The 14916-nt window shown below is 35.4% G+C and overlaps 3 protein-coding genes across 4 annotated transcripts; 2 read left to right on the top strand and 1 right to left on the bottom strand.

The window, feature by feature from the left end:
- The first annotated feature begins 23 nt into the window (after positions 1-23).
- On the top strand, positions 24-2352 carry LOC105454850 (trafficking protein particle complex subunit 11-like). 2 transcript variants are annotated; one of them, XR_975056.1, is made up of 7 exons: positions 24-137; positions 226-413; positions 493-662; positions 729-896; positions 956-1160; positions 1241-1412; positions 2263-2352. XR_975056.1 is itself a non-coding variant. In XM_011697764.1 (6 exons), exons 4-6 carry the CDS (start codon positions 736-738, stop codon positions 1262-1264), a joined length of 390 nt encoding a protein of 129 aa, XP_011696066.1. In that variant the 5' UTR covers positions 24-137; positions 226-413; positions 493-662; positions 729-735; the 3' UTR covers positions 1265-1614. The 2 variants fall into 2 exon arrangements, 1 of the variants encoding a protein (XP_011696066.1); XM_011697764.1 differs by lacking the exon at positions 2263-2352 and having other exon boundaries at positions 1241-1614.
- A 3622-nt stretch (positions 2353-5974) lies between these two features.
- Positions 5975-7650, top strand: LOC105454849 (ribosome biogenesis protein BRX1 homolog). The gene is made up of 4 exons (XM_011697763.1): positions 5975-6195; positions 6478-6754; positions 6835-7190; positions 7302-7650. The coding sequence occupies exons 1-4, from the start codon at positions 6103-6105 to the stop codon at positions 7605-7607; spliced, it is 1032 nt and encodes a 343-aa protein (XP_011696065.1). The 5' UTR covers positions 5975-6102; the 3' UTR covers positions 7608-7650.
- Positions 7651-8600: 950 nt separating this feature from the next.
- Positions 8601-14322, bottom strand: LOC105454848 (CTL-like protein 1). Its single transcript, XM_011697762.1, has 12 exons — positions 14087-14322; positions 13146-13291; positions 12666-13057; positions 12496-12585; positions 11660-11799; positions 11358-11544; positions 11148-11279; positions 10878-11022; positions 10663-10803; positions 10407-10566; positions 10054-10275; positions 8601-9949 (listed from the first exon to the last, which is right to left on the bottom strand). Exons 1-12 carry the CDS (start codon positions 14192-14194, stop codon positions 9794-9796), a joined length of 2019 nt encoding a protein of 672 aa, XP_011696064.1. The 5' UTR covers positions 14195-14322; the 3' UTR covers positions 8601-9793.
- Positions 14323-14916: the final 594 nt, after the last annotated feature.

Here is a 14916-nt window from a genome sequence, read left to right as displayed (position 1 = left end):
ACGTGTGCTCTTCGGATCTGGATAAACAAGTATCTCAATGACATTCCTTCTGTGGTTGTTGTGTTCTATGATTTAGACTGGAATCCTTTGTGAAATGAGAAAAAGATGGAATGTGTGTCTAGAGTGCAATCTTTAAGGTAACATTTTATAATCTGTTTAGAATATACTTTAATGTTATATTGTATTGTCAATACATTAAACTAAGCGATATGATATCCTTTTTAGAGCTGCTCTCGATGGAAGGAGTACGAAAATAGCTGTAGTGTTGATACAACATATCGTTCAACTGCTTCCTGTGCCGAAGACGTAGTCGCGACTGAGCGTGCAACAGCGTTGTGTGGAGCTTGTGATTTAACAGCAAAGCTTTTGTACATTCTGCCACATGCTGATCACTTACTGGGATGTATATCGAGGTTTTTAATTTTATAGTACATATTTTATCCTCTATTTTTTTCATTTTTGAAAGGAAATAATATAGCTTATTTATTATAGGCTAGAGACGACGTTGTACGATTTGGCACAAAACTTTTATCATCACGAATATCGAAATGTTAAAAGTCATTGCGATCAGCTCACTAAGAATGTTCATCAATACTTATTTGTTCGACATCAATTTAAAATGGCATTTTTAAACTCAAGCAGGAGTTACATCTTGCTCAAAAGTAAGATTCAAAAATATGATAACAGTTGTGCTGCAATATGTACATGTACGTATGAATGTTTTGCAGGCATTACATGCAAGCTTACCACAATCTCCTTGAAACAAGAATGATGGATGCAAACGCAGTGGAGATTAAAACTATTGCTGGTTTTATAAATTATAAATTATGTAGAATAATTTTTAATTTGAATCTTCCTAAAGATGCCATTTCTCAATTTAGACTTCATACAGAAAGGTAATTTACTATGCAATAATTTATAAAAATTTCAAACTAACAAAATGATTTATTATTAGATTTAAATTCAAAACTGGTACAAAGGAGCTCATGATTGAACATCACGCTTGGATGAGCAGCCAGTTCTCTACATTTGCAGAATTATTTGATGAGGCTGTTCGTCAAGGATTACCTGCTGTTCAAACGCAACATCCAGAGTATTATTTCCAATTAGCTGCCAATCATGCAAGTTTAAGACAATCTGCGTGTAAAGAACTTTGCCAGGTATATAAAGAGCTTAGTTTTTTAAACAAATACATTACATTTTCTGTTTATATCACATTACTTGAGTTTCAATATTTTAGCATAAGCAGCTATCCAGATCCTGATCCATTACTGGGTGAAAAGAAACTGGAATTTTATGGACAACGGCCATGGAAACTTGGGAAGTTAAGCGCGGAACCAGCAGACACAGCTCGAGAAGCTATTGGCATACAAGCTTTACAACATAGGAAAAAAACTGCAGTTAATCATTTTGTAAGATAATTACTTTTATATATATCTGTGCTTTTAGATAAGCATACATAAATCGTAAAATATTTACATTTCTTTCGAGATGATAATTATTGATTTACTAGGAAACGCGATATCGCAATTCAAAATATATTATCCAAGAATGTGGCGATTATTAGGTATTAATTTGCCTTTGGAAATTTATATATATAAATTACTTATAATAGTTATGTGTGCCTTCCATTTAACGACATAAGCATTCTATCTTTTTTTCAATATTCAATGACAACGAAGACAGAATGATGCTTGTGTCACCGATAATCTTTTCAAAAAAAATGAAAAACGGAGCTAAGTGGGGGCTGAATGGCACATGCGTATTACAGTTAAATGGGAACCTATACCTTTCTCTCTCGCACAGATGTTAGCTTCAGCTCAATGCACTGATGGTATAGCCAATTTTCAGATGGTATAGACACTTCCAATAGTATATGTTCTAAGGGTTGATAACATCGTGTAAAATAGATTTTCATGTCTGTGGAAATAAGCCTAATTTTGTCAAAATTGGAGGGGGTGGGGGTGCTCTGGATAATAACGTTTTATACGTACAATGTGTGCGTATGTTGCGCGACTCGCGTTTCGTAACGATGTAATTATAAAAATATGGAACGAGATATAAATTATATTTTATTTATATTAAAATTCATATAACTTTAATCTTATATTTTACAAATTAGGCACATTTTGCACTGCATTCATTACGAATTCATCATGTCATCATTGTCATGTCAAAATTCATAATTCATCATGTTCCTTCTGCGTTAGAATGTCGTTTATGCTACTGCACCACTTACAAATATAAAATGCAACTACATAGGATACCAAGAACTTTTTGAGCGGAACGTCATGTCGCGGACAATTCAACCAGCCTAAATCCATTTGCACGTACAACTCGGTTTCCAACATCAACGCCGTATGATGCGCGTAACAGACACTGCTCATTCTTGACGTCATCAGATCCTCGGCGCTCTTAAACGTCTCTATCAAATCGCTACTGCTGGCCAACTCGGATCTCGTAACGTCCGTCAGGAGATTCCTACACACGTCGCACCCTTTGAGCCGCGAATTATTCAGGATCTTTGCCGCGATAGAGTTGCAAATACCGAGGTGATCGTGCGCCACGTCCAGAGGCTTGCCCAAATCTAACGTCGCGTCGCCGTCGCGTCTACTCTCCGTCCTGCCGACAAACTCTTTCAACGTGAACAACAACGATCCGTCGATCTTGTTCTCGCTGTTGTTCTCCACGGTACGCGGCGACGCTAAATTGTTGATCAGCAGCGTTTTGAAGGAACTCTCGAATTCCGCGCACGTGGGATTGACGCCCCTCACGCCGAAGGATCTGATCTGCCCGAAGAAGTGGCGAAGGGAGTCCTGGTTCAAAACCCGCGGCTTCAAGCACTTGAACTCGTACGTCTTCAAGACCGTCCACAATTTGCGCAATCCGCCTATGGTGGAGATCCAATTTTTCAGAACGCTCGAATCTCTCAGCTGACTCCTGTCCTTCCGATCGACGAACCGCATCCTCTGCAGCCGCTTTGTCGCCCGCTCCCAAAACGGGAAGTGCGGACTGTTGTGCGAAATGGCGACTCTCAACGGTTTCTCCGGCTTTAACGTGTGCCCGTTAACGGAATCGTACAGCCGATCGAAGAAGAGTATTATCTCTGCCGTATCCCGTCCCTTCTTCTCCGGCATTTTTAACGGTCCATAGAATGTATTCACATGCCCTAAAAAAAAAAAGAACATCGTCACATTACAACTCCACGACTTATATTGATTTCAATTTATTGGTGGGGTGCAAAATCCCACACTTCCAAAAAACAGTAAATATAAGTAGTTATTGATATAATAAAATTTCATTAATATTTATCATGTCTAGTAATAAGTATTATTATTATAACTATTTAAAAGTAAAAATAAATTATAATAATACTTCAAATCTACCTACAATAGAAATATTAATTTTGCCTCTATACACATTTTTGTCTCAGTTTCAATTACATAACAAATTGTTCGTGTTTTTGTGTACAAGAAATTATTTATGTTTGACTCTATCTAGTGCATGAAAGTTGAAATATTATTTTCTATTTCATTCTCTCTATTTTCTCGTTCGACATCGTTAAAAATGTTAATTAAGTTCATCGATTTTTATTAAAAGAGAATTGTAAATATAAAACATGAAAGAACATATGAATCTTAATATAATCACATAATTAAGTCTACCATAATTACACGAGTCTTAATACTAAATTTGCATGAATAAATACCTTTCAGTTTGGTATGATGGTGTATGAAACCACCCATCGTCATGCTCAAAACCTGCGCAGCGTTCTTGACCTTTTTCTTCTTTATTTTGCCCTTTATTATATGCTCCGCGGTAATTTTCGGCATTAATCGATACATGCTGTGAGTCAAGTCCATATGATATGCCTGCTCGATGATTTCCCACGAGGCAAATTTTCGCTCCTCTCCTTCTTCAAACTCAAGATCGTTACTTAACAAATTGTTGCGTATGCCCTTGATGAGATGCGGTGGGTCGTATAACGGGATTATATCTTGCTTTTTTATCGTTATGTAACCATCTAAATAAATAGATATTGAATAAATTAATATAGTAATTGATATAAATATATTTATATATTTTAATAATTTATATTATATTTAAATTTATTTATATTATATTTACTGTTTAATAAAACAGTAATTACATAATAAATGTAATTATTACTTTACAAAGTAAATAGTCACAATTTTCATGCGGGCAATAATCACTTGCCCGTATAAAAAGCACTTACAATACAGCTGCCCTCGTTTCAATTTCAGCCTCGCCGACTCCAGCTTCAGTTTATCTATAGCCGTGAGATTCCTCTTTCCATCGTTGCACACAAAAGCAACTAGATACAACCCGCTGTCGATTATAATTTTGGCAATGTCCTTGATCCACTCGACGAGCTGATTCGTCTTCGTCGCACCGTCGCAAAAATAATACGCCAGCGGAAACTTCCAGCCGCTCTGTATGCCGCGAATCATGAAAATTAACGCGTGATCGGCGAATCGTGCTCTCCTCTTCGCGCCGAAATCCTCGAAGCCAAGAATGTGCTTCTTTTTCGCGTCGTAATCCACGTGAGGTTGCAACAGCATCTCGTCCCACATTAGAAAACACACTTTGTCTCTCTCCTTCATCGATCTCACTCGCTTCTTCAGATACTGACTTATAAAATTAATTGGACCGGGATGAATGTTGATTCTCTGAAGTATAGACTGTAACGTCTCTACGCTGGGCAGATTGAAAACTCGCGACAGGTACTGATAACATTTGCTGGACTGTTTCATGATGGACAAAGCGGCGATCTTCTCGTTTAGCGTGAAGCGTCTGTCCTGTAAATATAAAATTAGATCAATCCACCGTAAGTACATTCTTAGTGCAATTAGGCCACCCTTACGTACTTCAGGGACATGTTTTAACGATCTTATCTGCATCTGGAGGAACGTCTGTTCGACGGGCGTCAACGAGGACAGTAGCTTCTCTACGGCGGCGCTTTTGCTGCACTGCTTGGCCTGCCTTATACGTTCGCGAAACGACAGCTGCTTCTTCACGACGACCTCCTGCTTCCTTCTCAGTATACACGACAGCTTGTACAACTTCCACATTTTTGGCGTGAACTTGTGAAAGCACTTCTCGTGCAGCAAATTCTGCATGTCCAGTAAGTTGGATGGCGAATCTTTCGGCGAGGGAGGCTCCGATTCTAAAGGGTCTCTCTCCATCGGAGTGCTTTGCGGCACTTCCTCCACCGCGGGCGGTTTCTCCTTTATCTCTATTATCTCTATGATCTCCTCGAGCTGATCAATCGCGTCCGTCGTTTTGCTCTTGGACTCTCTGGTACTCACGATACTGTACGTGCGTGTCTCGGTGTTGTTGTTATCGTTATTCGTCTCGCCGTCGTTGCTGTTACTTGTCTCATTGTTATTATTGCCACCGTTCGGCAGGTATAAGGACGGCACGACGCCAGGCTTCAATCTTCGCAGTCTGTACATCGCCTCGTAGTCGCTCTCGGGGAAGTGCCTGTAGCACACGACGCACTTCCTCAGCTGCTCGTCGGTCATATCCCGGATCTTCTCCGAGTGAATCGCCTCCCTCCACTTGCTCATCATGACAGCGTCCTTGGGAAACGTGTGCGAGGGTAGGCCCACGCCCGTGGAACATCCCAAGACGCAGCAGTGTCTACCCATAACCTGAAAAGGTAAACATTGTCTTGTCACCTATTCCCACGATATCTTATGCTATATCGAGGTAATCGTGCTTACTGCAACAGCGGACGGGTAGATTGGTTGAACAGATCGAAAGCAGGCAAAGCAACGTTTGAGGAAAAACGAAAAAAATCAAAGCTCGCACGCTCTACGGAGATACAAATCAAACAGAGGTTAGAATCTCCGTTTTGAATTGACGGAGAAACTGCATTACCAACAGTGATCTGTAAATCTCCAGCGCGAGCGTTCTCGGTTGAGGATTTTAAGCTTCAACAGTTGGCGACACTGTGTAGTAAAAAAATATCAAAACACGTGTTGTGGGCCGATTGTGGACTTCAAATCTCCTCGTTGTTTTGTGCACTTGAGAGAAAGGCCTTCTTATTAATTTTTCTCATTATCATTTGTTCCTGTAATGACGAAGATTTTAAAGAGAAAGCAGAAGGAAGATGTGGAGAAAGAAGATAGGCCGAAAAAAAAGATGTCAGATGAGCCTGCCGCTAAAAAGGTTCGCAAATAACCTATACACGTTCATTTAATATAATATGAAACGCTGTACAGTTTAAATAATGAAAAGGAATCATGATATTAATTATAAAATATATCAGCAGTTCTTTTCAAGAAACATATTCAACAAAATCGGCGTTTAATCGGTTAAATTAAAATTCAAAGAAGCAATTTATTCTCGCAACCAGTGCTTTCTATAATAAATACTTTGCGTTACTCTATAGATTTATACAAACTTATTTGTTGATGAAGGGGAAAATTGAAACGACAATTTGTCTTCCAGGTGAAGTGGATCAACAGGCAACGAGTGTTGGTGTTCGCTACTCGAGGTATCAATCACAGGCATCGACATCTCATGGAGGACTTAAAGAGACTGATGCCGCATCACCGTCCCGAATGCAAGATGGAACGCACGAGGAATCTACAAGTGGTGAACGAAATGTGCGAGATGAAGAATTGCAGCAAGGCTATCCTGTTCGAGGGTCGAATGAAGCGGGACCTTTACGTGTGGCTCGCTAATGTGCCTGCTGGTCCAAGCGCAAAATTTCTCGTAGAAAACAGTAAATATTATATCTAATACCTGAATTTGTAAAAACACATTATATGACAGTTGAATTTTTTCGACATATTTTATTTATAGTTTATACAATGGGTGAGCTGAAGATGACTGGAAACTGTTTGAAGGGGTCTCGCCCGTTGCTATCATTCGATGAAAATTTTACCACACACACGCATTATGCTCTCTTGAAGGAATTACTGACGCAGATCTTTGGCGTGCCGAATCATCATCCTAAAAGCCAACCGTTCTTCGATCACGTATACACGTTCAATATCCTGGACAACAGGATATGGTTCCGAAACTTCCAAATTTTAACGGAGGACGGTGCACTAGCTGAAATTGGTCCAAGATTTGTCTTAAATCCAGTCAAGATATTTAGTGGAAGCTTCGGCAGTGATACTTTGTGGGACAATCCTCATTATATTTCCCCTGCCAAGGTAATATACAGCATTTACATTTTATATCTGATGAATAACATTACGCATGATTGACTTGTTTTTATTATTATTCTTTATAAAATATTATATCTTTAATTTTAAAATTTTCAGTTTCGACAGTCGTTGACGAAAAAGGCTGCCAACAAGTACATAAACAGAGTGGAACAGAAAATGGTACAACAAGCAAATAAACCTGAATTATCTTACGCACTTAATCCCACAGATGAGATATTTAAGGGTGATTTATTGGAGAAAGCAGTAGAATTGGAAGAAAAATTTGAAACGGATGAAAAGAAAAATACAAAAAAGCTTGTGAAAAATAAAGTAAAAAAGATAAAAAAGAAGCCTGTGGTTACTAAAAAAGTTAAAAAGGTGAAATCTGTGAAGTCAAAAATCTCGAAAAAAAAGAAGAAATGAATATTACTTTGTAAAATTATTAATAAAATATACTTTAAATGAATGTTTTTTATATGATGAAATTATTTAGCACCTAAAATTAAATAACTTTAAAACATAATGAATTTTAAAATAAGTTAAAAAGAGAGAATATAGAAATTTTCCCAGTTTATTTTATTCATATATAATTTGATGAAGATTAACTAAATAATCTTGTGGTACATTATGTTCACATACATGTATAAATGTTAAGTAAATATATCATATATATTTTGCATAACTAACTTTGAATTGTTTTTTTCTTAAAAGATATTGTGCTCGCAGGTCAAATTCAAATTTAATAATAAAGCAATTCAAAGCTATTTACTAATAAAGATTTTTCTTCAATCACAAACATATGTTTTATATATATATATATATATATATATATATATATATATATATATAATTTAAGAAAAATGAAATTTCTCGATATTAGTACAGTCGCTCAGTATCGGCGGTATAATGTGTTATTAATATCATTGAATATTTAGACTACATTGAATCCATACTACTTTGTACTTCGTACTTAATATGCCATATTCAACATACAAATTCATATATCAATCTACTTTAAATAAAAACTTCGATATATATATATATATATAATATATTTTTTAGTTTATCTCTCGCACACAGGCACCTGCTTAATACATTTTATTAAAATAGTTTAAAAAATATATATATATACATCGAAGTATGAAAGCCTCTTATTATCTAGGTATGAATTGAATTACTTTATATTAAAATACTTGATTGGAAGGAATGAAAATCGTGTATAAAAGTTTAGAAAATAAATTTTACGTTTGCGATCAAAGGAACATTTCTTCTCATTAATATAATAAATGACTGACATTTTACGTGTAGAAAACTTCTTGAATTACAAATAATTGCACATTGCTGCATTAGAATACATATTTTTTGTAAATAATAAATTGTACATTATAACACTTTGACTTGCACTTGCTTTTTTTGCGTGAGCATTTAAAATCTAAAAATATTAGTACTTATTCTTTTGTTACAACAAATATTCTTAAGACACAGATTTTTCGATTTGTGCAATGGCACTTCAATACAAAGTTTAAAAAATATATAGATGTATATATAGATCTACACTTTGTTCATCAATTAGATATTCAGGAGTATTGAATAAAACATATATTCCACAAAATAAAAAATTCTTACATCATAGGCCTAGTTCACACTGAGCACTTGATAAGTATATCAAAAGATCCTGGCGCACTGTAAATACTTAGTTCGTTTTCGGATTAAATCCGTCACTGCTACATTAGGTTAAAGTTGCTTTAAGATTAAAATTAGAAGTTTTGCGAAATGAAAAACCTGAAAACCTATCATAAACTTAATTTGAAGTGAATCGGTGTAAACAGTTACGTATCAAAAATACCTAGTCTGCACCAATCTGATATACTCGTATCAATTAATTTAACGGTGTAAACTAGGCCATAGTCTAATCTCTATTTCAATGATTCTAGTGATTATTATATAAAATATTCTAATCTTGAAGTCTCTGGCAGTTAAATCAAAAGTTGGCGCTAAGTACAAGCGAATTGTAAATCTCGAAGTGAGCTATTAATTGACGCCGCATTCTCCTTTTTATATATAAACACAAATCGTTCACAGTAAGACATTTAAAATTACGAGACTTTTGCATTGTCAATAAAGCTGCCTAAATATCATTGAGATATCCAAAAAATATAATTAATAATTCAGAAAGTTCTGGCAATGATTCATCACAAAAGAAGACCTGTAGTCTTAAGAGATGAAAATTCACACAAACACACTACAAGAAAAAAACAAACTGATATTACAAAATTACACACAATTAGACAAGAATATTAGATTTCGCTTTATAATATCTTTGCTATTCATATATAAATATATATCGTCATATATTAAAAATATATTATGAACGATCGTATCTTCACATGATTTAAATATCTCTAGCCATTATAAAAATAATTCGAGACAAGTTTTTGCAAAGTTACTTGTATAGTAATACACATATTGCACGCGTGAATATCAGAAGGAATGTACTCTTATCGTATATTAGATATACGAGTGATAAGATGCAAAAGTATTCTATCGTATCAAAAAAAATGTGTGTATAAAAATGTGTATAAAAGGGATGTATCTAAAGTATCAGATACTTATTCGTTCATCGGTGTCATCTCGTGGGACTGCTGTCCGTTTGCATTGCTGCTAGTGGCTCCAATTTGTGCTAACGCAGACTGATGCCACTTTCCATTTTCACCGTTTAAATTCTTATCTTCGCATACACATAGGAATAACGTGTCGATAACAGTCTGAAATAATAAATTAATTCATTATAAAAGATCTCATTTAATAAATCACTCTCACATAAAATGCATTCATAGATATATCATATATACATGCGTGTGTAACTCACCTCGTAAAGGGAAATTATACAATGCGCAATGAAAAACGAGAAAACGCAAATAATGAAGATCGGAACAGCGTAGAAGTGTAACTCAGGATTTTGTTTCATGAAAAGTAACGCGACGCTTCCGGTTGCAGCTGTAACGAAGCACTTTCCCAGGAACAATATAAAATCGCCAAATCCATTGATCACTGCTATTTGAAGAGCATTACTGACGAGTGTTGTGTAGGCCTTAAAAAATATATTTACAAACGTATAACAAAAACTATAAATATCTGATTGTATTAATAAAAAACGTGTACTTTATTCTAAAATTTTTTTTCTGTAAATACGAAAATAAAATCTGTAATATTAGAACGTACTATTCTGGCCGCATTGCAAAAGTGGGTACCCTCTATAGCAACAACGGTGTACGCATTATGATTCATATATCGAATGAATTTCTCCAAACAATAGAAACAGCAAATGCAGGCTTTTAAACCACACTGAGCGCATGGAGATGTTTCTTTGGTTTTTTCAAATCTGTAAAATAAGAAATTACATGTATTCTCTAATTAAGGACGAAAAGATTCTTACTGAAAAGTGAAGATCATTATCTTTTTTTATGGAGAAACTTACTTGGCATGCAGATACGTTAAAATCAATCTGGGTAATTTAAAAATGGTTATCAAAAGTGATCCGCACGCTACAGAGCCCATATGATAGCAGACTAAATGTCCTATAGATGAACATACTGGAAACGAGCTGGCGTTCTTATCTCTAATAAAAAAAAATTGATCGTTATTAAAATATATCAAGATATAATTCTACATTGATAGATTATGAAATATTACCTGAAGTACCAGTGGGCAACGGCACCTGATATTACCATGTCTTGACATCCAACAATAAATTCTGATGTCCATATCAGTCCTATGAGATACACCCACCACATGTATTTCACCCAAGTCACATCAACATATTCCACGAGAGTGAAAGCTGAAATGTTTAACAACTTATTTCATTTCATTTTCTTTGGTAATCACACATGTGCCTCACATTCACACACGTTTATATAAATATACACACACACATACATATATATGTATAAAATAATACATTACTTTTGAAAGAATCAAGAGAAAAATCTATCTTCTTTTCCTCAACGATAGGAGCGTTTTCACCAATTGTACTTAAGTTCACAGGTTCAAATATAGTGTTTTTGTACATTTGCACTGATTTTGTCTCGGGATAATCTATAATAAAGCATAGAAAATTTATTGTCGATCAAAGCAAGCTTGCTTCCTGATTAAATTTACTGTACAATTACTTACTCGCTGTTGCAAGACAAAGAATTACAAATACCCAAAAGGCAAAAAACAGTATCAAAGATATAAATGTTAAGATTGGTTGAAGAAATAGGCCTGGCAATTCTCTTAAGCATTTTGCACTTTCTTTGAATAGTGTCGCCATAAAGCTGATGCGTTTGCGTAATATACATGCAAGAAATAGTAAAATAATCTGTAAAATAAGAAAAAATTGTAAACAGAAATTCTGTATTATTTGTGATAAAATATTAATAAGTGTAAATGTATAACATATACATATATATTTCTTATTATAGAATGACACTTACAGTGATTATAGTAGCGATAATGGAGAATGCGAGAAATGCTCTTTCATTTCTGACAGCTTCTTCGAGCAGTTGGTTTGGATCAGTTTTGTCCAAGGTTTTCTTAATATCAGCATATGTTATCCACAAAAGAATTGTGCCACCTATAATATAATGTCATTAATACTTTTTTAGTAGTAAAATCTGTGTATTTTTAATATTAAATTTAAGTTTTGCCTTTATTCTATCATATATATTTTGTGTAAATAAGTCATTCAAAAAAAGATAGATACATAAATAGCTATTTTTACAAGTTTTATAATTTACTCAAACTATTATTTACGTTACTTTTACGTCCTACAAATTAATTTTTTATATCATAAAGATATAGATATAAATACATGTTCTATGTACATTTTCAAAACTAAAAAATAGTAAAGTCAATAATACTATATTATATTCTATTATATAGTCAAAGTTATGCAAAGTATTAAATTTTCAAAGTACTATATGTGCATTTCTAAATTTAAATGGATAATAGATTTACTTCTATATTTGTTTAACCAACAATTATTAATCAGCAACAGATATACAATATTTAAGCAATGTATTACAATTGCATAATTCGTAAAAATATTATCTTCATAAACCTCTTTCGTATTCTTGTTTCAATAGTAATTCCTTTCTACGAGAAGAACATGTATCACTTATTGACATATTTATTCACAATATTGTCACAAAACTGCAAATATCATTCATTCATATGCTTAATTTATGACATGTACGTTCATTGAAAAGCCTGATCTCCTTATATTATTTTATTATTTTTCCTTTTATTATTTTTCCAAAGTGCAACTTACCTGTGCTAGCAATGCTCACAAGTACGATTATAATCCACGTTACAACACTTGCCATTAAATGAAAGATGGCTATTGTAAAGAGTGATAAAACTGGAAGAAAACAATTAGCTAAGTATACCCCATGTACAGCTTGTACGCATATATTATAGTAATATGCTGTGAATTCCTACCACAGGCGAGAAAAGATAGCGCCAGAATTTGCCTCCAGGTTTTACACAGGTCTCCCAAAACCTGTTCGATGACATCCCACGAATTGATTAAGCCGTATAAATTTGAGATTATCACTTCGCTCACTTCCTTCACCATTTTAGGGATACACCGGTTTAAAACAGACGTGCTGGGGTAAACCGGTCGCTCGGGGCAAGATCCGTTCTTGAATATGCTACTCTTGCTGTTGCACGCGCTGAAATCACCGCCTGGACGATCGTGGCACAACTGCGACCCCGTCTCTTTGTAAAATTTACAGATGTCCTCCATCGTCGACAACATTCTGTCGGGGCATTTCTTCACACAGATCTTCAGTGACTGCGTGACATTGTATATATCCAGGAAGAATAAATATCTGGAATGTGACATAACATCTATTTTCAGAAATATTATCACAGGCGTGGACGGTCTGAATAAATTAGGAGAAAATGTATATGACTGACGGCTTCTCGCTGGTGTCTTGTCCAGAAAGCTCCATGTTGCCGAACTTTGGATTGTTCTTCACGCCGCATGTGTTTCCAAAACTGTCGTATCCATGTATGAGCCGCAAAGGATTGCCATAAACTATCGCAAAGGCGGCAATCAGAATCTGTAAGCAAATAAATTGTCGCATTAGATTGAACTCTAAGAGTTTTACAAAAACGAGGAAGATGCATCTTTCTCAATGGAAAATGCTGTCTAAAGTTATATATCAAATTGTCATACACTGTAGATCAAGTTTGAAAACGCAGATAAAAATGCAGATAAATTATATGATGCACAACACTGATAAAAAACGCAGATAAACTATATTTCTGGTTTTATGAATCACAAGATAAAGAATTATTCTATTATATCTAAAGAATTATTGTTAAAAAATACATTGTTACGGATATTCGAGTAAGTAATCCCAAAAATGTCAATTCAAAAAAATGTTTTCAAACTTGTGACCTGCACTGTTGAACTAAACTGCGTTCAGTAGTAAATTAATTCCGATAATAAAGAATTTATTATTAATGCGACAGCAGATTGATGCCAAAAATCAAGCGATTCTATTGAAGAATTCATAGATTCTGATCTGTTTCTGCCACCATATGCCTGCACAGTAAGCATGCTAAAATCTACTCTCTGTCGTCAGTCTAATTCCTAATATCGTCGCATTTTATTGACAAACTTTGCTACATTCCTGCCAGCACCCTGCCAACAGCATCATATATCAAATCTTTGCAGACTTTCCGTCAACAAAATCTGTAGCAAACACTCGGCAGAATCTGTTCTCAACAGATTCGGCCGAATATCGATCCGGAGTATCGGGCCGCATATGCGTGTTCTCTTTGTAAACAAAGAAAAATCTAACGCGTGGCATTAGCATTATAGTATGCAGATATAGCGGTCAATTATGCACCATGAGAAACCAGAACGCTATGAAGAGGCAGAGCCAGAAGACGTCCGTGCATCCCCGCACTCGCGTCGGCTCGGCCCGCTCGTCCTTGCTACCGGCGCAGCAAGACATCCTCTCCGTCGCTGTCGCGGCACCACCGCTCTGCACCACCCACACACTAAAGAAAGTAGCTAAGGCACTTGTTCCCGCGGCGCGGAGTCGTTATTGTTGCCGCCGCGCGTCCCTTTTGATTCCCAAGTGTCGGTGAGTACAACGTCCAGTGCCGTAGCCGTGAAGGAAGTGCCCCCGAGTCGTGAGTGGCGTGTCGCGACTTATTGTTATCATTCATTTTTATCAATGTAAATTAACTTTAATCTCGGATTAATTTACTCTTTATCCTTTTTTTCTAATCGTCGCTTTATTTACGTTGTCGCAAATACGCGTAAGAGTACGTTTTCGCGCATAAAATTGGCTGAAAATTTCAGGTTGTATATTTCCTCGTGGCGGGTGCCGCGGTCACTGCGGACTGGTCTGCCATTCGCGTTCCGGCGTAGTATCGTTTCCACGGCAACGAACGCGTACGTCACATGGGGGATAAACGCTTCAATGAAAGCTAGCGCCGCTAGCGTTGATTGAGGACTTCTTTTCTCGCGTATATTATATATGAATACGTATGCCAATATACTTTTGGATACCCGGGAAAAAAAGTCCCACATACAATTATATATAATTATATGCAAAATATGTCTATATATGTTTCTTTCCTTTATAAAATTATTCTTTAATACAAAATTGATAATAATAAGGAAACATAAAAAATAATTAAAAGAATAATTTTTTTTTACAAAAAATCA

The sequence above is a fragment of the Wasmannia auropunctata genome, unplaced genomic scaffold (assembly GCF_000956235.1).
Source record: "Wasmannia auropunctata unplaced genomic scaffold, wasmannia.A_1.0 LD335973.1, whole genome shotgun sequence".
Classification (NCBI taxonomy): Eukaryota; Metazoa; Arthropoda; class Insecta; order Hymenoptera; family Formicidae; genus Wasmannia; species Wasmannia auropunctata.
Note: the sequence above shows the minus strand (reverse complement) of the source record. Positions and strands in the feature narration are given on the sequence as shown.